This window comes from Euleptes europaea, chromosome 13, assembly GCF_029931775.1.
Source record: "Euleptes europaea isolate rEulEur1 chromosome 13, rEulEur1.hap1, whole genome shotgun sequence".
NCBI classification, from domain to species: Eukaryota; Metazoa; Chordata; class Lepidosauria; order Squamata; family Sphaerodactylidae; genus Euleptes; species Euleptes europaea.
In genome coordinates, this window is record NC_079324.1 from 2,768,630 (window position 1) to 2,788,297 (window position 19,668).

The 19,668-nt window shown below is 47.9% G+C and overlaps 1 protein-coding gene across 1 annotated transcript; it reads left to right on the top strand.

Annotated features, from left to right (window-relative positions):
- Positions 1-6,098: 6,098 nt before the first annotated feature.
- On the top strand, positions 6,099-19,142 carry IGBP1 (immunoglobulin binding protein 1). The gene is made up of 6 exons (XM_056859718.1): positions 6,099-6,364; positions 6,479-6,790; positions 7,646-7,841; positions 15,950-16,029; positions 16,220-16,332; positions 18,952-19,142. The coding sequence occupies exons 1-6, from the start codon at positions 6,099-6,101 to the stop codon at positions 19,086-19,088; spliced, it is 1,104 nt and encodes a 367-aa protein (XP_056715696.1). The 3' UTR covers positions 19,089-19,142.
- Positions 19,143-19,668: the final 526 nt, after the last annotated feature.

Below are 19,668 nucleotides of genomic sequence, written 5' to 3' on the forward strand. Positions count from 1 at the left end.
GCTACCTCCTTCCTTTCTCTCTTTTTTTTTTATAAACTTATAACTAGGGAGGGGAAGACGCCCTTCTTACCTACGAGCAGAAGAAGCCTTCACGGTAAGTGAAACCAAGGCTCTTTCTCGCTCTAGGTAAGAAGGGCGTCTTCAGTCTGGGACTTACCAGAGCTATTTGTGAACTTGGGTGGGAATTAGGTCTCCTGTACTGTCTGAAGGACACCCAGACCAAAGGCGCATGCCTCTCTGGAAAAGGAGTCCACTTTGTAATGTCTAGTAAACGTTGACAAGGAAGACCAAGTAGCAGCATTGCAAATTTGTTCCAACGAAACTTTGTGTCTAAAGGCCACCGTGGTGGCCGCACTCCTGACCGAGTGTGCGGTGATACCAGGAGGAGCTCTCACTCCAGAAGTCTTATATGCCTGGGAAATACAGGCCTTTATGGTGCTACTAATAGCTGCCGGAGACATGGCGCCTCCTTTATTAGGTGCCGTCAAGGTAATGAAGAGACGCTCTGACTTTCTGATCTGTTGGGTTTTTCTGATGTAAATGCGCAAAGCCCTTTTTACATCTAGAGAGTGCCATTCTCTCTCCTGATTAGAAGGATTCGGGAAGAAGGTAGGAAGGACCACCTCCTGTTCGAGGTGAAAATGAGTCTGTATCTTTGGGATGAAAGACGGATCAGTACGGAGAATTATTCTTGCGAAATATGCAAAGATCTGGTCTGACTGAGAGTGCTCCCAGTTCAGACACCCTTCTGGCTGAAGTGACTGCGGTAAGAAAAATAGTTTTCATGCGGAGCCACTTAAGGTCAACCTTTCTAAGAGGTTCAAACGGTGGTTTAGTCAAGGCTAGGAGAACGGTACGCAAATTCCAAGAAGGGAATCTATGAACCACCGCCGGGGATGTTAATTTAACCCCTCTAAGGAAGGCACAGATATGAGGATGCTGTGTTAGGGGGTACCGGTCTATACGAGGTACCAGCGTGGCTATCGCGGCCAATTGCCGTCGCAGTGTGGAGACTTTAAGACCAATTTTTTGACCGTCTTTAAGGAAGGATAAGACGTCAGATACTCTCGGTTTAAGTGAATTCTTGGAGTTGCGGTGACACCAAGTGGCGAACACTTTCCAGGTAGCTCCGTATATCCTTTGTGTGGCCGGTCTTCTGCTGGCTACAATGGTATCTACGATGTCGGCACTGTACCCCTGGTCTATGAGGCCTCGCCTCTCAAGTGCCAAGCGGTTAGTCGATACCACCCGGCGTCTGGGTGGCAAAATGGTCCTTGGAGCAGAAGGTCCTGTCTGACTGGAAGTCGCCAGGGAGGCTGAATGGATAGTTGTTGTAATACCGGATACCAAGGTCTCCTTGGCCAGTCCGGAGCTATGAACAATACCGTGGCCCGAAGACTCCGAATGCGCCGGAGCACCCTGGGAATGAGAGGCAGAGGTGGGAATGCGTAAAGCAGACCGCTCGGCCACGGGGACAGGAGAGCACCCGTCCCCTCCGGGCTGGTGATATCTGGAAAAGAATCTTTTGAGTTGGGAGTTGGCTGGAGTCGCGAAAAGGTCCACTTGAGGGACGCCGAACCTGCTGACCATCTGATTGAATACCTCTGGGTGTAAGGCCCACTCGGCTTCGTCGAGGCGTTACCTGCTGAGCCAATCGGCCTGGATGTTCTGCACCCCTCTGATGTGCTCCGCTGAAATCGAGGATAGATGGATCTCGGCCCACTCCAGTATCTTGGAGGCTTGCTTGTGGAGAGACGATGATCTGGATCCTCCCTGCTTGTTTATATGAGCCTTTGTGGCTATGTTGTCTGTTCTGATGAGGAGATGAGTCCCCTGCAACTGGGGACCGAAGTGCAGAAGGGCATTCCACACAGCAGTTATCTCTAGGAAGTTGATGCTCCTTTTCTGCTGATTGAGATCCCAGACTCCCTGCGCTGGTTGGCCTCGGAGAGTAGCTCCCCATCCCGTTAGACTTGTGTCTGTCAACAATTGAGTAGGTGTTTCGTGGATGTAAGGGAGACCCCGAGATAGGTTGGATGGGAGCGTCCACCAAGTCAGGCTCGCTCGGGCAGCGTCCGAGAGAATCAGTAATTTGTTCCGTTTTTTGGCAATGTCCTTCTGGACGGTTGGAGAAACCACTGTAAAGGCCTTGCCCTGAAACTAGCCCATGGTACCGACGGGATGCACGACACCATGTGTCCCTGGAGCTTGGCAAGTGTCATAAGACGAGATGTCCGGGTAGCAGCCACCTGTTTGGCTAATGCCGAGATGGATTCCACCTTGTCTTTCGTGAGGATGAGGGAGTTGGTTGTAGTGTCTATGACCACACCGAGATGAGTCAGCGTCTGAGATGGAATCAGTTGACTTTTGTCCCAATTGATGAGGAAGCCATGGTCCTGTAAAATCTTGATCATGATGTTGGTGTAAATCCGACTGAGTTCTTGAGAGGGAGAAATCAGCAGTGGCTGAACATGGACTGACACAAACAGGACACAGGGTCTTATTCCAAGACACTGAAAGACTGGACAATTCTACCAACTATTTTGTCAGATTGCACAGAGAAGCCATTGAAATTCATAAACATCAGCACAACTTTAACAGAAAAGAGGAGAGTTTAAGAATGAATAAGGCTTGGCTTCCTGCCCTGAAAAACCTCCAGACAAAGACAACATTCAACAATAGCCATACAGATTAGCTTTGGATTACACACATTAACAGATCACTTCAGGATACAATGGTTCCATATTAACATACCATACCCTCATTAGCACATTATCTTGATACTTACAGGACAATACTTTTGCAGGACAATACTCAGCTCAAACCCAACCCTTTCTGACTATATATTACTCTTCCTACACCCTTGACACTGAGAGACACTGTCCTTCAGTGTTACTACTCTGAAGATGCCTGCCACAGTTGCTGGCGAAACGTCAGGAAAGAAAATTCCAAGACCACGGTTACACAACCCGGATAACCTACAAGAACCAATGAACTCTGACCGTGAAAGCCTTCGACAATATCTTAATACATCGCTGGAATTCCAAGTGCGGTAACCCCCAAAGTTGAAATAAAGTGTTTTTTTGCAGCTGCATTAACTTCCTTCTCCAACAACAGTACTGAGTCCAGTATAAACCACTAATCTCCAGACCCTGTTCTTTACTCATCCATAAGATGTCAAGGTAAGGTTCGGTCCTTTCTCTTGCAGTTATAAGCATTCCAAAATGGTGTGTGTGTGTACAGTGCCATCAAGTCGTGGCCAACTTATGGTGACCCCTTATGGGGTTTTCAAGGCAAGAGACGAACAGAGGTGGTTTGCAATCGCCTGCCTCTGGGTAGCAACCCTGGATTTCCTGGGTGGTCTTCCATCCAACCCCTAACCAGAGCTGACCCTGTTTAGCTTCTGAGATCTGACAAGACCAGGCTAGCCTGATCTATCCAGGCCAGACCTTTCTTAGGCTAGGTTATCTGCGTATCTAAAGAGCTGGATAGCTTTTCTGCTGGATATGAATCATTCCTTCGTTTTCCCTTTTGAATCCTGTTAGCCCGCAGAAACCTCTGAGCATGGGTAAAATACAGTACCACTTACAGCAAACTTTGATGGGAACTTGGGGTGCAGGCAAACAGGAAAAGCCAGTTTTCAGGGCAAGGGGATGGAGAGAGGACAAGACAGCGGAGGGCGACTGCCTTCTGTACAGCAACTCCAGGCAGAGATCAAGTGGGTATCACGCTGCTGAGAAAAAGCACCCAAATGCAGAGGCAAAAGGAGGAGGGAGGATGGACTGAAAGGGGGGAAATAGGGAAGAGACGGGCCTCATAATGTGGTGCAGCCAAAAGGTATTGTTCTGGATGACTCTGGTCAGGCCTGATGCAGATAGAGGCGTACACTTAAGAAACCTTAGGTATCTAGTTAGCTTTCCTATACCAGATCATTTACCCCTAGCCAGAGGTTCGTTCTGGGTGTAGTACACAAGTAAATACTAATAGAGACTCTCTGCTTCCTTTCTGCCAAGCTGCTCAGGCGGTTCTGTTTGTTTGCAGCAAATCAGACAGTTCATAAGGAGGCACAGAGCTAGCTGTGTTCGTTTTTATAAAGATAAGAGAGGGAAGGGACCTTCAGTGGATAATACTGCCTGTGAAGAAACAGCAGAAAGAGCCTGGAGTAGAAAGGGAAAGATTAATAAAACTTGTGGAATCCACCTAGCAGCCGGAAGGCCTCAGTGGCTGGACTGAAGAATGTGTTTCCTGCAGCCTGCAACACAAACCCTGATGTAAGCAATGGATCCAGAGAATTATGGTTTGCCTTCAGACGGGATAGTAATAATTGCAATGTTATTGTGCCTTAGGAAAAGAAATGGTCCCATCTCCATTTTATCTTTAGCTATGGGTGGGGGAAGTGTTACCAAGGGCTCCCTTCCTAGATGCATGCTGTTGACTCCATCCTGGCTACATTTGCCTTGGCAGCCATTTAGGAGCTGGCAATTTGTTGCTTTGGGGGAGGTGGGGGCGAGGCTTACCTTAGACTATGCTAAGGAGCAGCCAAAACTTTGGGTGGGAGACTGATTCTCTGATAGGACATCTGCATGCCCACCCATGGCCCCAGGGGCTGGCAAACTTCCTAGCACCACCTAGGACTATGAGTGTAATTTCATCAGCAAACGCGAGTCTCCCTGAGTACAAAATCTAATCACTGTGAAGTGGCCTGACTACCTTCCACTGACCTTGCCCGAATGTGCCCTAGCCTCACAGGCATGGGTCAAGCCTCCCTCCTGGAGGGAGACTTAAACATTAGGAAGAACTGTCTGACGGTGAGGGCTGACTGATGGTGGGATGTGCTGCCTGGGGGGGAGGGATGGAGTCCCCGTCTTTGGAGGTCTTGAAGCAGAGGCTGGATGGCCATCTGTCGGGAGTGGGGTCCTGCATGGCGGGGGGTTGGACTGGATGGCCCCCTTGTGGTCTCTTCCAACCTTGAGATCCTAAGACTAATGCAAGAGACCCTTGGTTAGCAAAGCGAAACAAAACAAACTGCTAATGTGTGATAGCTCTGCCACCAGTCTGCCAGCCAGCCAGCCAGCCAGCCACCAAGGGTTGAGCTTCTAACCCTCCTGGGCCTAGACACAGGGAAGCCATCCTTGCAAGGTAGGGCTCTCCCAAGGCAAGGTTCAGAAAACAGTTAATCCGGCAGTCTTAGCCAACGGAGTCCAAAGTGCTGGATTCAGGTTGAAGGCGCGGGCGAGGACGCCCCTCAGCCCCCGCCCCCCCCCACCCTCCCTCAGCCCCCGCCCCCCCCCACACTCCCTCAGCCCCCGCCCCCCCACACTCCCTCAGCCCCCGCCCCCCCACTCCCTCAGCCCCCGCCCCCCCACCCCCACACTCCCTCAGCCCCCGCCCCCCCCACACTCCCTCAGCCCCCGCCCCCCCTACCCTCCCTCAGCCCCCGCCCCCCCTACCCTCCCTCAGCCCCCGCCCCCCCTACCCTCCCTCAGCCCCCGCCCCCCCCACACTCCCTCAGCCCCCGCCCCCCCCACTCCCTCAGCCCCCGCCCCCCCCACTCCCTCAGCCCCCGCCCCCCCCACACTCCCTCAGCCCCCGCCCCCCCCACACTCCCTCAGCCCCCGCCCCCCCCCACTCCCTCAGCCCCCGCCCCCCCCCACACTCCCTCAGCCCCCGCCCCCCCTACCCTCCCTCAGCCCCCGCCCCCCCTACCCTCCCTCAGCCCCCGCCCCCCCTACCCTCCCTCAGCCCCCGCCCCCCCCACTCCCTCAGCCCCCGCCCCCCCCACTCCCTCAGCCCCCGCCCCCCCCACACTCCCTCAGCCCCCGCCCCCCCCACACTCCCTCAGCCCCCGCCCCCCCCACACTCCCTCAGCCCCCGCCCCCCCCACTCCCTCAGCCCCCGCCCCCCCCACTCCCTCAGCCCCCGCCCCCCCCACACTCCCTCAGCCCCCGCCCCCCCCACACTCCCTCAGCCCCCGCCCCCCCCACACTCCCTCAGCCCCGGACGCTCACCGACGCCCCGCCCCGTCCCGCCCCGGAAGGGGCAGCGGAAGTCCCGCCTGCAAGGGCGGAGCCGCTGTGGGAGGGAGGCCCTTGAGCAAGATGGCGGCTCCGGCCTCACCGCCCGCGGAGGAGATGGCGGCCCCGGCCGGCGCGGCGGCGGAGGAGGCGGCGGAGGAGGAGGCGGCGTCGGAGGCGTCGGGCGAGCGGCTGCCGGAGCTGCTGGAGGCGGGTTGGCGCCTGCTGGAGGAGGTGGAGAGCGGCGCGGAGGCCTCGTCCGGCGCGGCCTCGGTGCAGAGGAAGGTGCAGCGCGGCATCGCCCTCCTGGAGCGCGCCGCCGCCGCCGTCGCCCAGCTCGACCTCTTCAGGTACCCGCCGCCCCGCAACCCCCGCCCCCCCCCGCCCCCCCCGCCCCCCGCTCTGCACGCGCCCCGGGGGCCGCGGGCCCGGTGCTGACCTCCTTCTCCCCCCCCCCCCCGCAGCCGTCAGGAGGAGCTGGAGGAGGTGGCGTCGGCGGACGTGCGCTTCCTGCTGGTGCCGGCGCTGCTGGGCGCGCTGGTGCTGCGGCAGGCGGGCGGCGGCGGCGGCGGGGAGCGGCGGCTGGAGCAGGTGCGGCGCGCGCGGGGCTGCTTCCTCGACTTCCTCCGCCTCTGCCGCGACTACGGCGCCGGACGCTTCGCCATGCCGCCCGACGACCCCCACGACGACCCCCCCGACCCCGCCCCCCACGACCCCGCCCGCCAGCACGACGCCCTCCTCGCCATGGCCCACGCCCGCCAGGCCAAGATCCAGAGGTGAGCCCCCCGCGCAGGCATCCAAGGGTTGGGAGGGAGGGAGGGAGGGAGGGACCCCCCACGGTCATCTAGCCCAACCCCCTGCGCGATGCAGGAGCCTCACGCCTACCTTCCCCCCCCCCACACACACACACCGGTGACCCTCCTGCTCCATGCCCAGAAGATGGACCGGGTCAACCGCCCTCTGCTGAAGGTGGCCATCCAGGCTCTGCTCAGAAGCCTCCAGGGACGGCTGAGCCCCGCCAGGCCTGTGGGTCACACAGGTTGCAGGACACGGAGTCGCGCAGTAGCGGCTTTGGCATAGTCGTTGCAAGGAGGTTGCTGCTGGGCCTGAGTAAGTCACGCAAGTCAAGGCGTAGTAAATCACCCAGCGGTTGCTGCTGAGTAGCCACAATGAATCTTCCCTCCAACACTGGGGGGGGGGGGAGGGGGGGAGTGACCTGGGAAGCCAGAACTGCCCCGGAAAGGGGTCTGGCCCTCGCCCCGGCTTTTCACTGACAGAAGCCAAGGCTTGAAAGGTCCCGGTGCGCCGTGGTTGCCTAGCAGCCCCCGAATGGCCGCTGACATTTCAGGGTGTGTTCAGTTCTTATAGCTGCAAGCACACATTCTATTATGGGTGTGGAGAGGGAAGTTAATCCCCAGCACGTTCGTGTGCGTATGCATTTGTAGAGAGGGATCTTAGATTTTTTTGCAAACGTGAATGTTTTCTCAGGTTTGCAACACGTGTCTGCCTTTATTTCATAGATAGTGTTGTTGCAGCAGTGGATATTTGGGCTGAGTATTTCAACTATGTGGAAATAGGGAGCTGTGCTAGAGAGTGCTTCCGTGCCCTGTCCTTTTCTCCCCCCAAAATAGGTACAAGCAGAAGAAGGAGAGGGAGAATAGGTTGGCTTCTCTGAAAACATTCATAGACAGTGGGCAAGCAGAGGAGGAGCAGATACGGGAGTTCTACATGCTACAAATAACAAAATGGATCAACGTGAGCCTCGAGGAAATCGAAAGCATTGACCAAGAAATAGCAATCCTCAGTCGGCGAGATGCTTTGAAACAGGTGGGAAAGTGTACTAAAACGGGGCAAAGCTCCTGGACATGATGGTATCCCCCCTGAGCTGCTTAAGGAGAATATAGCTTGGTGGGGCCCTTTTTTATCAGCATTGTTTACCTACATAGACTCTACTGGAAGAATCCCTAAAGTTTAAGGGCTGGCAATAGTTATCCCATTTTATAAAAAAGGAAGTAGAAAGGACCCGTGCAACTACACGCCAATTAGTCTCCTAAGTGTTGTTAGCAAATTATATTCCAGACACCTGCTAGACAAATTAACCCTCTGGCTCACCCAAGAGGACATTTTGGCAATAGAACAGGCAGGCTTTAGGGAAGGGAGAGCAACAATAGAACTCTGCCTTGTCCTCCAACATCTAGCAGAGAAATACTCCAATAAGGGAGAATCCTCTTTATTTGCGGCATTCATTGATTTCAGGGCAGCATTTGATTCAATCTCCAGACCTTTACTGTGGGACAAGCTTGAAGCCACAAACATAGACAAAAGGCTCCTGCTGTTGCTACGAGCCCTACATGAACATACAGCACTGAGAGGCATAATAGAGGAGGTTATCTTACTGCCCCCATAAACACCTATAGAGGAGTTAGGTAGGGTTGTCTTCTTGCTCCCCAGCATTTTGCCTACTATATAAACAATATAGTTAGTTCGTTGAACTCAGCGGATTTGCATCCTCCTAAACTGGCAGACAAGCATATTCATATATTGCTCTACGCCGATGATGCGGTAATTTTTTCAAGAACCCCAGTTGGTCTAAGGAGGCGCTTATGAGAGTGGCAACGTTTGTTTGTTTTTTAAAATTTTTTATTGCTTTTTATAATAAAACACAAAAAATATAATAGTAATAAAATTATAATACATAAAATACACAAAAACGTATACAGAGCACTAATACACTGCTGATACATTCTTTTCTCTTTTTAAACCCTATAGTGCCCTGAAACCCAAAAACCCACCCCCCACCACTGTGCCCTTCACCATTGGACTTCCGGCGAAGTGTTATGACAATATATAAAACTCTATTATTATAAACATTAATTTAAAAATCACATTAAACTATAATTCGTTAACTATACTTTTAAAATCCGTTTTTGCCCATTTATCCCAATATGCGGCGGCCTTAGACCATGTATATTTAAATTCATCCATATCTTTACCATGTAAAGAATCTGTGATTTTGGCCATCCGCATATACATCCATAGTTTTTCTCGCCACTCTATAATTGAAGGTTTATTTGTTTGCTTCCATTTTTTAGCAATTGTAATTCTTGCTGCTGCAAAACTATATTGGCATATGACTCTGTCACGTTTATCTAAATCTTTTTTTGGAATACCCAGTAAGCAAAAGGCGGGGTCTTTCTTAATTTTTAATTTAATCAGATTCTTAGTTTCATTCAGAACTAGTCGCCAAAACCTCCTAATTTTTTTACAAAACCACCAAGCATGCATGAATGTACCTGTATCTGTACCGCATTTCCAGCGAAGAGCCTTGTCTTCTTTTTTCATTTTACTTAGTAATACTGGGGTTATGTACCATCTATAAAACATTTTGTATAAATTTTCTCTTATTTCATTCGTAATAGTGAATTTAAACTCCTTTTCCCACAAATTTTCCCATGTCTCCAAATCTATATTGTAACCTAAGTGTCTCATCCATTTCACCATCACTGGTTTAATCCTTTCCTGTTCTAAATTTATTTCTATAATTGCTTTATAAATCCTTCCAGTCAATCCTTTATTACCCTTAGATAATATAATCTCAAATTTAGATTTGGTTTGGTTAAAACCCAACCTGTTATCCTTACTGAAAACATCCCTTAATTTATAGTACATAAACCAGTCTTTAATCTGAAGTTCTTCACGTGATTTCAACATCCATATCCCATCTTTATATTCTATCATTTCTCTATAATTATTACAGTCCAAATTTAAATGTGCTCCTCTTCTCATAAATGCTTCTATGGGGTTAATCCAACCAGGAGTTTTACTTTCGAAAGAAGCTTTATATGTATTCCATATTTGTAATAAATTTTCCCTGATAATATGGGAATTAAATTCTTTATTTACTTTCTCCTTCTCCTACCATAAGTAAGCATGCCACCCAAATCGCAGTTTGAATCCTTCAGTAACTTCGGGTTCTCTAAGAGAATCCAATTTTTAATCCAGGTGAAGCAAGCTGCTTGATAATATATTTTCAAATCTGGCAATCCCAATCCACCTGTTTCCTTCAGCTCTATTAAATTATTATATACAATCCTATGTCTTTCTTTACCCCAAAGAAACCTCATAATATCTTTCTTCCAATCTTCAAATATCTGTACACCTTTCACTATTGGTAGGTTTTGAAACAAAAAAAGCATTTTAGGTAATAACATCATTTTAATTACTGAGATTCTTCCCCACAGTGATGACGGCACTTTTTCCCAACTTATCAAATCTTTTTTTATCTGTTGCCATTGATTTAGATAGTTATATTGAAATAAATTAAGATTATTATTCGATATCCATATACCTAGATATTTAACTTTGTGTTCAATATTAAATCCCGTCTTTTTAATTAGTATTTGTTGTTGTGAGAGAGTCATATTTTTAACCAATATCTTGGTTTTAATTTTATTAATTTTAAAACCTGAAAGCTTTCCATAAACCTCCAAAATTTTATTCCATCTATCAATTTGGTAAATCGGATCTATCAAAAAACATACTAAATCATCCGCATATGCTTTAACTTTATAATGATTTCTCCCTATTGGTACACCAACTACATCATCAGTTTTTCTAAGATTATAATAATTCTAATACTAATATAAACAGCAAAGGGGAAAGAGGACATCCCTGTCTCGTTCAGTGGCAACGTTTTGTGAGAAGGAACGCTTAATGATTATCTACGACAAAACAAAAGTCATGGCCTTTGGTAGACGTCCTAAATATAGGAGGTGGAGCATTAATGGCCACATGTTGGAACAGGTAACCCAATATAAATATCTCGGAATGACAATCCAGGCATCTGGTTCCAAGTTGGCCCATAATACCCATGTAGCCAATTTGGCGGAAAGATCAGCTCAATTAATAATCAATTTCCTCCGGACCAAAGGAGCACATTATATTCCAGCAGCACTTAAACTTTATCAGGTGAAAACCCTAGCACAAATGCTATATGGAACACAACTCAATTCTCCACCCTCTTGTCTTACTCCCATTGAACGTGTGCAATCCAAGTTCCTTAGAGCCGCCCTTCAATTGCCAAGATGTGTTCCAAATACTTTGATCCGTTTGGAAACTGGCATGGTGAAGGTGGAGGCAAGGGGGGTTACCGCACTTGTATTCCCAGCGATGTATTAAGAGTTTAAAAAAGTTATAAAAAATACTGTTCGCACTTTGTTTGGCCCCTTTAGCTGTGAAGACGTCTTCCAACCATTTATAAGCCGTGGTATCCAAAAACCCTTTTAAAGCGATGTTTTTTACAACATTTTCAAAGTCTTAATACATCGCTGGGAATACAAAGTGCGGAAACCCCCATGTATTGTCTTGTCCTCAATCCATCTCTGGCTAAAAATTAACTTCAACCCTAAGGGTCTTCTCCCACTGATCCTTTGTGACACCTTTAGGTCAAAATGGGTGATAAAATTTGTTTTACACCCCTAGCACTACTTCAGTTAGGGTGGGGACAAGCTAAATTAATTATAACCCAAAGGATTAAAGACATTGAGAGACAAGCAGATTTAGCAAGGGCGCTTCTGTTCATGGCACCCATCCATTCTAAATACATCCTAGCACCAGCAGCCTATCTCCACTATTTAGAGATAAAGAATTATAGAAGGGCCTTTACCCTGGCCAGGTATGCAGCCTTACCGTCTGCTATGCTAGAGGGAAAATTTAAGAAGATACCCTGGGAGGAGAGATTCTGCCCCTGCAAATCAGGGGACTTAGAAACTATTGAGCATTCCCTCCTGAACTGCAATTTTTATACGTTACCCCGTTCGAAGTTTATTGAGCCCCTCTTATCGAGTATGGGTCCTGACAGGACAGGAGAAAGGATTGAGGCGCTCCTACAAGGGGATAATCCTTCAATCACTCTTCAGGTTGCGAAATTTTGCATGGCAGCAATGAAAACTCGACACCATAGATCAGTCTCTTAGCCCAAATGACAGATGTGTCTCGGTTGTAATTTTGTTTCTTTTAAGTGTTATAAGACTCGGACTGTAATATTTTGCTTGTAAGAGTATTTTAGTCCATGTTTCCTGTTTTATCTTGTTTTATCTGGCTAAGGGCCGCAAATAAATTATCTATCAGGTGGGAAAGTGAGATGAGTTTTGCAAGAGTGAGTGAGCCCAGTGGGCTTAAGATCTGGGATGGTGTCATGTGGTAGAACTGATTCTTGACTGTACTGCTGCTGATGGCAGGTGGAGAATTGCCAGTGGCCTTCCAGCAAAAAAAATGCACTTGTAGAAAATTGGCACAGTGGGATGAGGCTTGGCTAGATTCTTTCCCTGATATGCTTGCTTTCTGTGTCTGAGATTTAAAAAATAAAATAAAGAAAGCATTCTGTTCAGCAAGTGGAAGTCAGTCCAGGAGCAGCTTTGCCACAGTGTATGGGCTAGGCCTTAGAGGTTCCCAGTGTGGTGCCCACGGACACTTTTCCTAGCACCTGCCAAGTGTTTTTAGCAAATGGGCAGGACCAGCTTCTGATTGGCTGAGCAGATGTTTTAAAATGTGACTTTGGGAGCAGCTGCTACCATAGCAGAAGAATCTGCACGGAGTGACTAAAGGCAAGCTGTGTATATGCGAGAAAATATTTTAAAACTGTATGCTCGTTTTAGAAGGACCTTCTGCCTGAAGAGTTACTGTTAGAGTTATGCACAACCCCACTCACTGGCATTTTGCACTTGGTTCCTGTGAGGGTCCTACTTCCTTCCCTTTTGAACCCTCACAAATTTTTCTCTGCTGTTACCAATAACTGTGAGGGTTTTTAGTAGTTTGTGTACCTTGTAACCCTTCTACAGTTTGAAGCCATACTAAATAAAACTTTACATTTAAGTCAGATGTTTCCTTATGAGCCATTTCCTTCTCTTAGTTCTTCAAGTGATTTGGTCTGGCCATCTTTTTTCACTAAATCTCCGTACGTCAGAAAGTCATTGGATTTTCGACTCGCAAAGTCCATATACGCTTCTGTTGAAGACATCAATTTGGACACTCTCAGACTAACCAATGATTTTAAAGAATTCCATGTTTTTATCAGATGAAAAGTTGTAGATTCTCGAAGCAGATGTTTAGGTATTGTCTTTGGAGCCTTTGACCATAACCAGTAGTGAAATCCTTTTTGTAATAAAGCCTTTTCCAGCCTGATTACTCCACTCTGTGGTTGTAGTATCCAATCTGTGACAGCCACTTGATAGTATAAAATAGATTAGGTAGTGAACGTCCTCCTTTCTTTGGCATCTTGTCAGACCGCAAATCTGACTCTAGGCTTCTTCCCACTCCAAATGAATTTATTAATGATTCTTTGCCATTTGGTTATCATAGTTTGGCTGATAACAATTGGAAGCGTTTGGAACAAAAAGTTCATTCTCGGTAAGACGTTAATTTTGATGAGATGCGGCCTAGCCAAGAAATTTGGAGTCTACCCCATCTACTGCGCCCCGTGGCGCAGAGTGTTAAGCTCCAGTACTGCAGTCAAAAGCTCTGCTCACGACCTGAGTTCGATCCCAACGGAAGTTGGTTTCAGGTAGCCGGCTCGAGGTTGACTCAGCCTTCCATCCTTCCGAGGTCGGTGAAATGAGTACCCAGCTTGCTGGGGGTAAAGGGAAGATGACTGGGGAAGGCACTGGCAAACCACCCTGCAAACAAAGTCTGCCTTGGAAACGTCGGGATGTGACGTCACCCCATGGGTCAGGAATGACTCGGTGCTTGCACAGGGGACCTTTACCTTTTTACCCCATCTATCCAAGTCTTTTTTGATTTTGGTCCACGTCTCTTTATAGTTCAGATCAAGTAATGAATCATTTCCAGTTGGGATTTTGATTCCTAAATACTTAACACTTTTTTTCGCAATTGAACATTGCAAAAAATCTGAAATCTCCAATTTTTCTTTATTGGACAGATTGAAGCGAATCATATTAGTTTTTTGTTTGTTTAATTTGTATCCTGAAAAATAACTAAATTGGTCAATTTGAAGTTTTATTTCCGTCATGGAGGACTTTGGGTCTTGACATAACAACACCACGTCGTCTGCGTAACTTCTGATTTTATACTCCTGGTCCTCGAATTGAAGTCCTTTGATTTTGTCACTTGATCTTATTTTGTTGGCCAAGACTTCCGTGGCTAAATTGAATAGTAGAGGTGATAGAGGACAACCTTGTCTTGTTCCTTTTTTGATTTCAAATTTGTCAGTTAACATTCCATTGATTAGCAATCTTGCGTTCTGTAATTTTTATATTGCCTTGATCACCGTCAGAAATTCTTTCCCACCGTCTATTTGATGTAGTACCGCTGTTAAAAAGTTCCCTGACACGTTATCAAACTCTTTTTCTGCATCCAAGAATATCATAGCCATCTTCTTACTGACTTTAGTATTGTTCATAGCCGCTAGTACCACTCTTACGTTATCTCTCAATTGTCTTTTTGGGATGAATCCCGTTTGGTCTAGGTGTATTATTTTGTGGACGCATTTTTTAAGCCTCCTCCTTCCCTTTTGAACCCTCACAAATTTTCTCTGCTGTTACCAATAACTGTGAGGGGTTTTTAATATTTCTTAAACCCCACACCTTGTCACCTTTCTTTGTGTGAGGAGAAAGCTTCCCTTTCCTCCCCGCAGATGCAATTGAGAGGCTTAGAGGCTGTCGCTGATTTTATCATTATGAATATGAACTGAAGTTTATTATTTACATAGATAGATTGATTGCTTTTCTTCAATAGATGCACAAAGCTTAGTTGGTTAGCAACAGTTCAGATCTTAAATGGTTACAGGCACAGTACTTAGTTCTCAGTTCAGTCTCTTCAGGCCATTTGGTAAATATATTCAGACTTTGTTCAGTATATTCATTACACTCAATATTCCCAGTGTGGTCTCAGTTTACCCTAGCACAAAGAATACCAGTGAGTGGAGGTTCATCCACAACCTTTCCCACTCCTCAGACTTGCCTACCTCCTGTGGAAAACAAATCTTTCTCCCCCAAAACCCGGAATCAGAACTCTCCCTATTTCAGGAGCCACCTCCCACATTGTGACTGAAGAAAGGGTTATCTCTCTACCCCAATCTTCCCCTTGTCACCACTCAGGTTTGGTTTATACAAGCTAGGTAATATGTGAACACGCAGGTTCTCAGAGTCTCTCCACACAACCGCACAGTTCGGGAGCTCAGAGCTAAAAGATCAAGAACTTCTCTCTCCCTCCAAGAAGACTCCTGTCATCTCCCCAGACTCTGCCCACTGTCTGCAGACATCGGCTGACAGAGTTCCTCGGTCTCAGAGTTTAGTTTTAACCCTGTATCTGTCACAGCTCCATTGTGTGGTTGCACCCCACCACCCGGTGTCATAATTCCAAAGGCGCTTGTAGGCCCAAAGAGGGTAGATTATCTGTGGACGGGGATGCGGAAAGGCTCTTGGCCATACTGGTGGGTCCTAGTCAGGTTGGTCGGCGGTGTCACTGACTGCTCTTGGGCAAATTACCATCCTCCATCTTTTTATCTCTAAAAAACAGGAGTGGTGTCAGCCCTGACACAAGATGGCTAAGCCATTAACATGTAAATGATGTGTGTGCTAAGCTTTATGTAGCCTTACCCATGGTAAAATAGAAGTATGTCTGTAAAAAAAGATTAAATATTTGAGGAAACCAAAATTGAAACTTGAATGAATTGCACCTAGTAGGAAAATATCTACAACAGCTTCATGTTCATCATTACAGGAAATAGTGAATTTTCTCCCCATTGGGCCACAAAACAAAGAAAGGTGAACCCTGAGGACAGCTTGAGGGGAGGTGAGGAGGAGAGATTGTGCAGCTGCCAGCCACCTGCCTCGGAATCCCCAGCGTATTTCTCTCACAGGGGTGTATAAAAGAGAGCGCCTTCAGTAGTATAAAAATGCTTCCTCCCTCCTTTCCAGGGCACAGCTGCTCGACCTTCACATGCTTCCAGGCCGCCAATGAAACCTTTCATCCTTACCCGGGATGCTGCACAGGCGAAGTATACCACTCTGTTATTGAGTCGGGGGGTATGGGGGGCGGTATGTGCCTTTAGCTCCCTTTGGCAGCGTTGGAAGTAACTCCCAGCGTTGGCTGCTTCGCACCAGGCTCTGCTCTCTTTGGTGATCCCTGGCATCCCACATTTTGTGTTTGTGTAGAAGTCGCAGCTAAGACCTGTCTTTATTTCATAGGGTGTTTGGAGCCGGCTACCCTAGTCTGGCCACCATGTCAGTGGATGACTGGTATGAGCAGCACCGGAAGCGAGGAGCCTTGCCTGACCAGGGCATCTCACAAAGAGCCACAGGTATTTGGTGTAGGAGCATAATGATAAGATGATGGGGAGAGGGTCTTATTTGCCAATCAGTTCTAAACAGATCTCATCAGAAGGGTGGCTTGCCTTTCTGGTGTGAAGGCTGTGGATGAAATTCTAAGGCTAGTGTATAAAATTATGGATAAATTTCCAGGTCCAGCTGGCATATACTCGAGGGCTCTTGAACTCAAATGTGAAACTGGTTAATCTTCTAACCAGTTTATGAAGTTATTTCCTAAAATTGGGCTCCAGGCCAGTTAATCCAGTGCACATATTCTGAGTAAATTATTTAACCTTTTGGAGGAAACACCTTTTTTTTTTAGTCCTTTTTCTGAAGGTGCTTTCCCCCACTTCTTTCTGATGGAAAATCATAAAAATGTTCATAAAAAACATAAAAATGTTCATGCTCTATAGCAGTGATGGCGAACCTTTTAGAGACCGAGTGCCCAAATTGCAACCCAAAACCCACTTATTTGTAGCCAAGTGCCAACACGGCAATTTAACCTGAATACTGGGGTTTTAGTTTAGAAAAAACAACTCATACGTTAACATCTTTTGCCTTAAAACAACAACACAATAACAGAACTTTCAATGATACAAACAACTTTTTATTGAAAGGCATGCTTTTGAACAATTACTGTGATTTTTGCTGTTGTGTGCATGCTGATAATTTGTCTACCTTTGGCTCATACTTTGTAAGTTTGAGAGCAACACATGCAGCACTCAGGTCATCTGTTAGTCTGTTTCTGGTGTCAGATTTGATTTAATTCAAAGCTGAAAACAGCTGCTCACAAGCATAAGATGATCCAAACAAAGTAAGGAAAGCAATCCCAAGTGCTTTCATTGACTTAAAATTGGCAGAGAATTCCACACTTTAAGGATTTCATTTTCTGAACTAACTGTGCTATCCTTTGTCATCCATAAAATTAAATCATGACAATGACTGACAAACACTTTACATTTTCCCCATCTGCATTCTCAAAACTCTGCAGGGGGGCTTATTGTTGAGTTGTGCATCTGAGTGGCAAATCCAAGGCAAAACCTCCCATTCATAAATGGCCAGTAACCCCCCATGCAGAGTTTTGAGAATCTGGATGGGGAAAATGTGCATCTGAGTGGCAAATCCAAGGCAAAACCTCCCATTCACAAATGGCCAATAACCCCCCAAAACCCGGCAGCGCTGTGAGGGGAGGGAAAGTGGGGGGAGGAGGGCGATTCACCTCACACACTGTCCTGCAACCGGCCCTTCCCGGGGTAGCGCAGGCTTTTCCCCGGTCCCACCTCTCACCTGGAAACCGGGAGAACCAGGAGGGGGCTGCAACGACCTGCAAGGAGGGAACGGGGGCGGGATCCAGACAGCGATCCAGATGGCGGGGCGGCCAGGAGGGCGGTGGTGAAGGAAAAGGGCGCCGCCGTAAGCCCACGGGAGCCGGGTCGGCACGCCGCCTCCTCAGGGGACCCTCCTCTTCACTCCGCAGGCTGGCGACTTGACCTGGGATCGGGCGGAGGTCCCGGGGAGACACACCGTGCAGGGCCCAACAGCCCCCAAGAACGCAGCGGGCGCCAGGAACCACGCGCCGAGGGGGACGAGCGAGGGGGAGGGGAGGCGGAGACACGCACCGCCAGCTTCTGAGCGGCCAGCTGAGCGTCGGACGAGCGCGGGTGCGACAGAAGGCGAATGGTCGGACTTCCACCCCGCCCGCGCTTGTCCGACGCCCAGCTGGCTGGCGGCGTGTGTCTCCGCCTCCCCTCGCCTCCCCCTCGCTCGTCCTCCTGTCTCCCGGCCATTTGTGGGGAGGTCCCTCGCTGGGCTCCTCTCTTGTGCCGGCCGCAGTTCAGCTGAGAGAGGGAGAGAGCTGCGTGCCGGCAGAGAGGGCTACGCGTGCCGGAGTTGGCACACATGCCATAGGTTCGCCAACACGGCTCTATAGTAACAAAATCTCCTGTGTTAGATAATTTCAGAGTACACTGTAGATGTCTACAACACATTTAAGTTTTATTGTTTAACTGTAACCACTTATGTCCACAGTAGGACGTGTGTGATGATGATAAATTCTAACACTGTACTCTTCAGTAGCGTTACTCAATATTGAAATGCGCTGCTAAGCCTTTCTATCCAAAGAAGCCACTTTTGTTTACTACAAAAGATTTCTGTTGTCATCTTATTTTCCCCTTTTTTCACATGACAAAAGCTAAGATGTGTATTCAAAGGTAGCATAGGTTGTGGCAGTTATAAATTATGAATTCTGTCCTGTTAAAACATTATACAATAAAATGCTGCGTTATTCAGCCTTCAGTTTACTGACATGTTAGCTGCCACTACCCATTGTCAAGGGACAGTCGGCAGTGCCGGAATGGAGACAGGGTCAATAAAGCTCTGAATACCGATACAAGGAGGCAACATCAGGGGAATGCCTTTTGATGACCCTTCAGGACAACTGGTTGGCCCCCATGTGAAACTGGATGCTTGACCAGCGGTCTGATCTTTCAGGGCACCTTATATTCTGAATAGATGGGCTTCTGTTGCTTCTGCTCTCAGACATGAGAGTCACTGATAGCTCTGCACACCTCTGGTCAGGTCAGTTGTAATCTGAATTTGTTTCTGGCTTATAGCAGGTACAGAAGAACAGCAAAAGGATCAGGAAGAAGTGCCAGAGGAGGAGGAGGACTCTGTGTGGAAAGCACGAGAATGGGATGATTGGAAGGATGTGCACCCAAGAGGCTACGGCAATCGGAAGAACATGGGCTGATCACCTGTTGGATGGGTAACCTGCAGACAAGCCTGTTGCCCAAAGAGTCTCCATGGCAGAGCGAACTGGCTTTAGAGAGGGGCGGGGCTGTGGCTCCCTGTCTGAAAGTGTGACGAGGAGAACCAAGGCACCACTTGGCATAGATTTTGTCAGACGCTGTGATAAGTTGTGTGTATGTGTCAGCAATACTGAAGCAGCAAATTGGAAGGTCAAATTAAAAACTTGTTATCAAAATGAATATTCAGTAAACTCAGATGACGCTCTTTTGGAAGTACTTGGCTGCTGAATCGAAATAAAATGTCTTTCAGAGTGCAGTTTGGTTCTGATTTCTCACTCAGTATTCTTAGCTGATCTGCTTTTTGGGAAAGGGGTAAGAGCTCTGTTTTGCACATTGGATTACAGCTAGAAGTGTTTGGTGCACAAATTGTTTTGGGCTCTTTTTTGTCTGTCTGACAGGGTTGATGTGAAAATGGTCACAACAGTTAAGATAAGGAGCAAGGCTTCTGGCACCCTATGCCCCCTATGCCCCCAGACTGCCTGGAGACTTCCCCTTCCATGACCATGTCATAGTCTTGTAGAG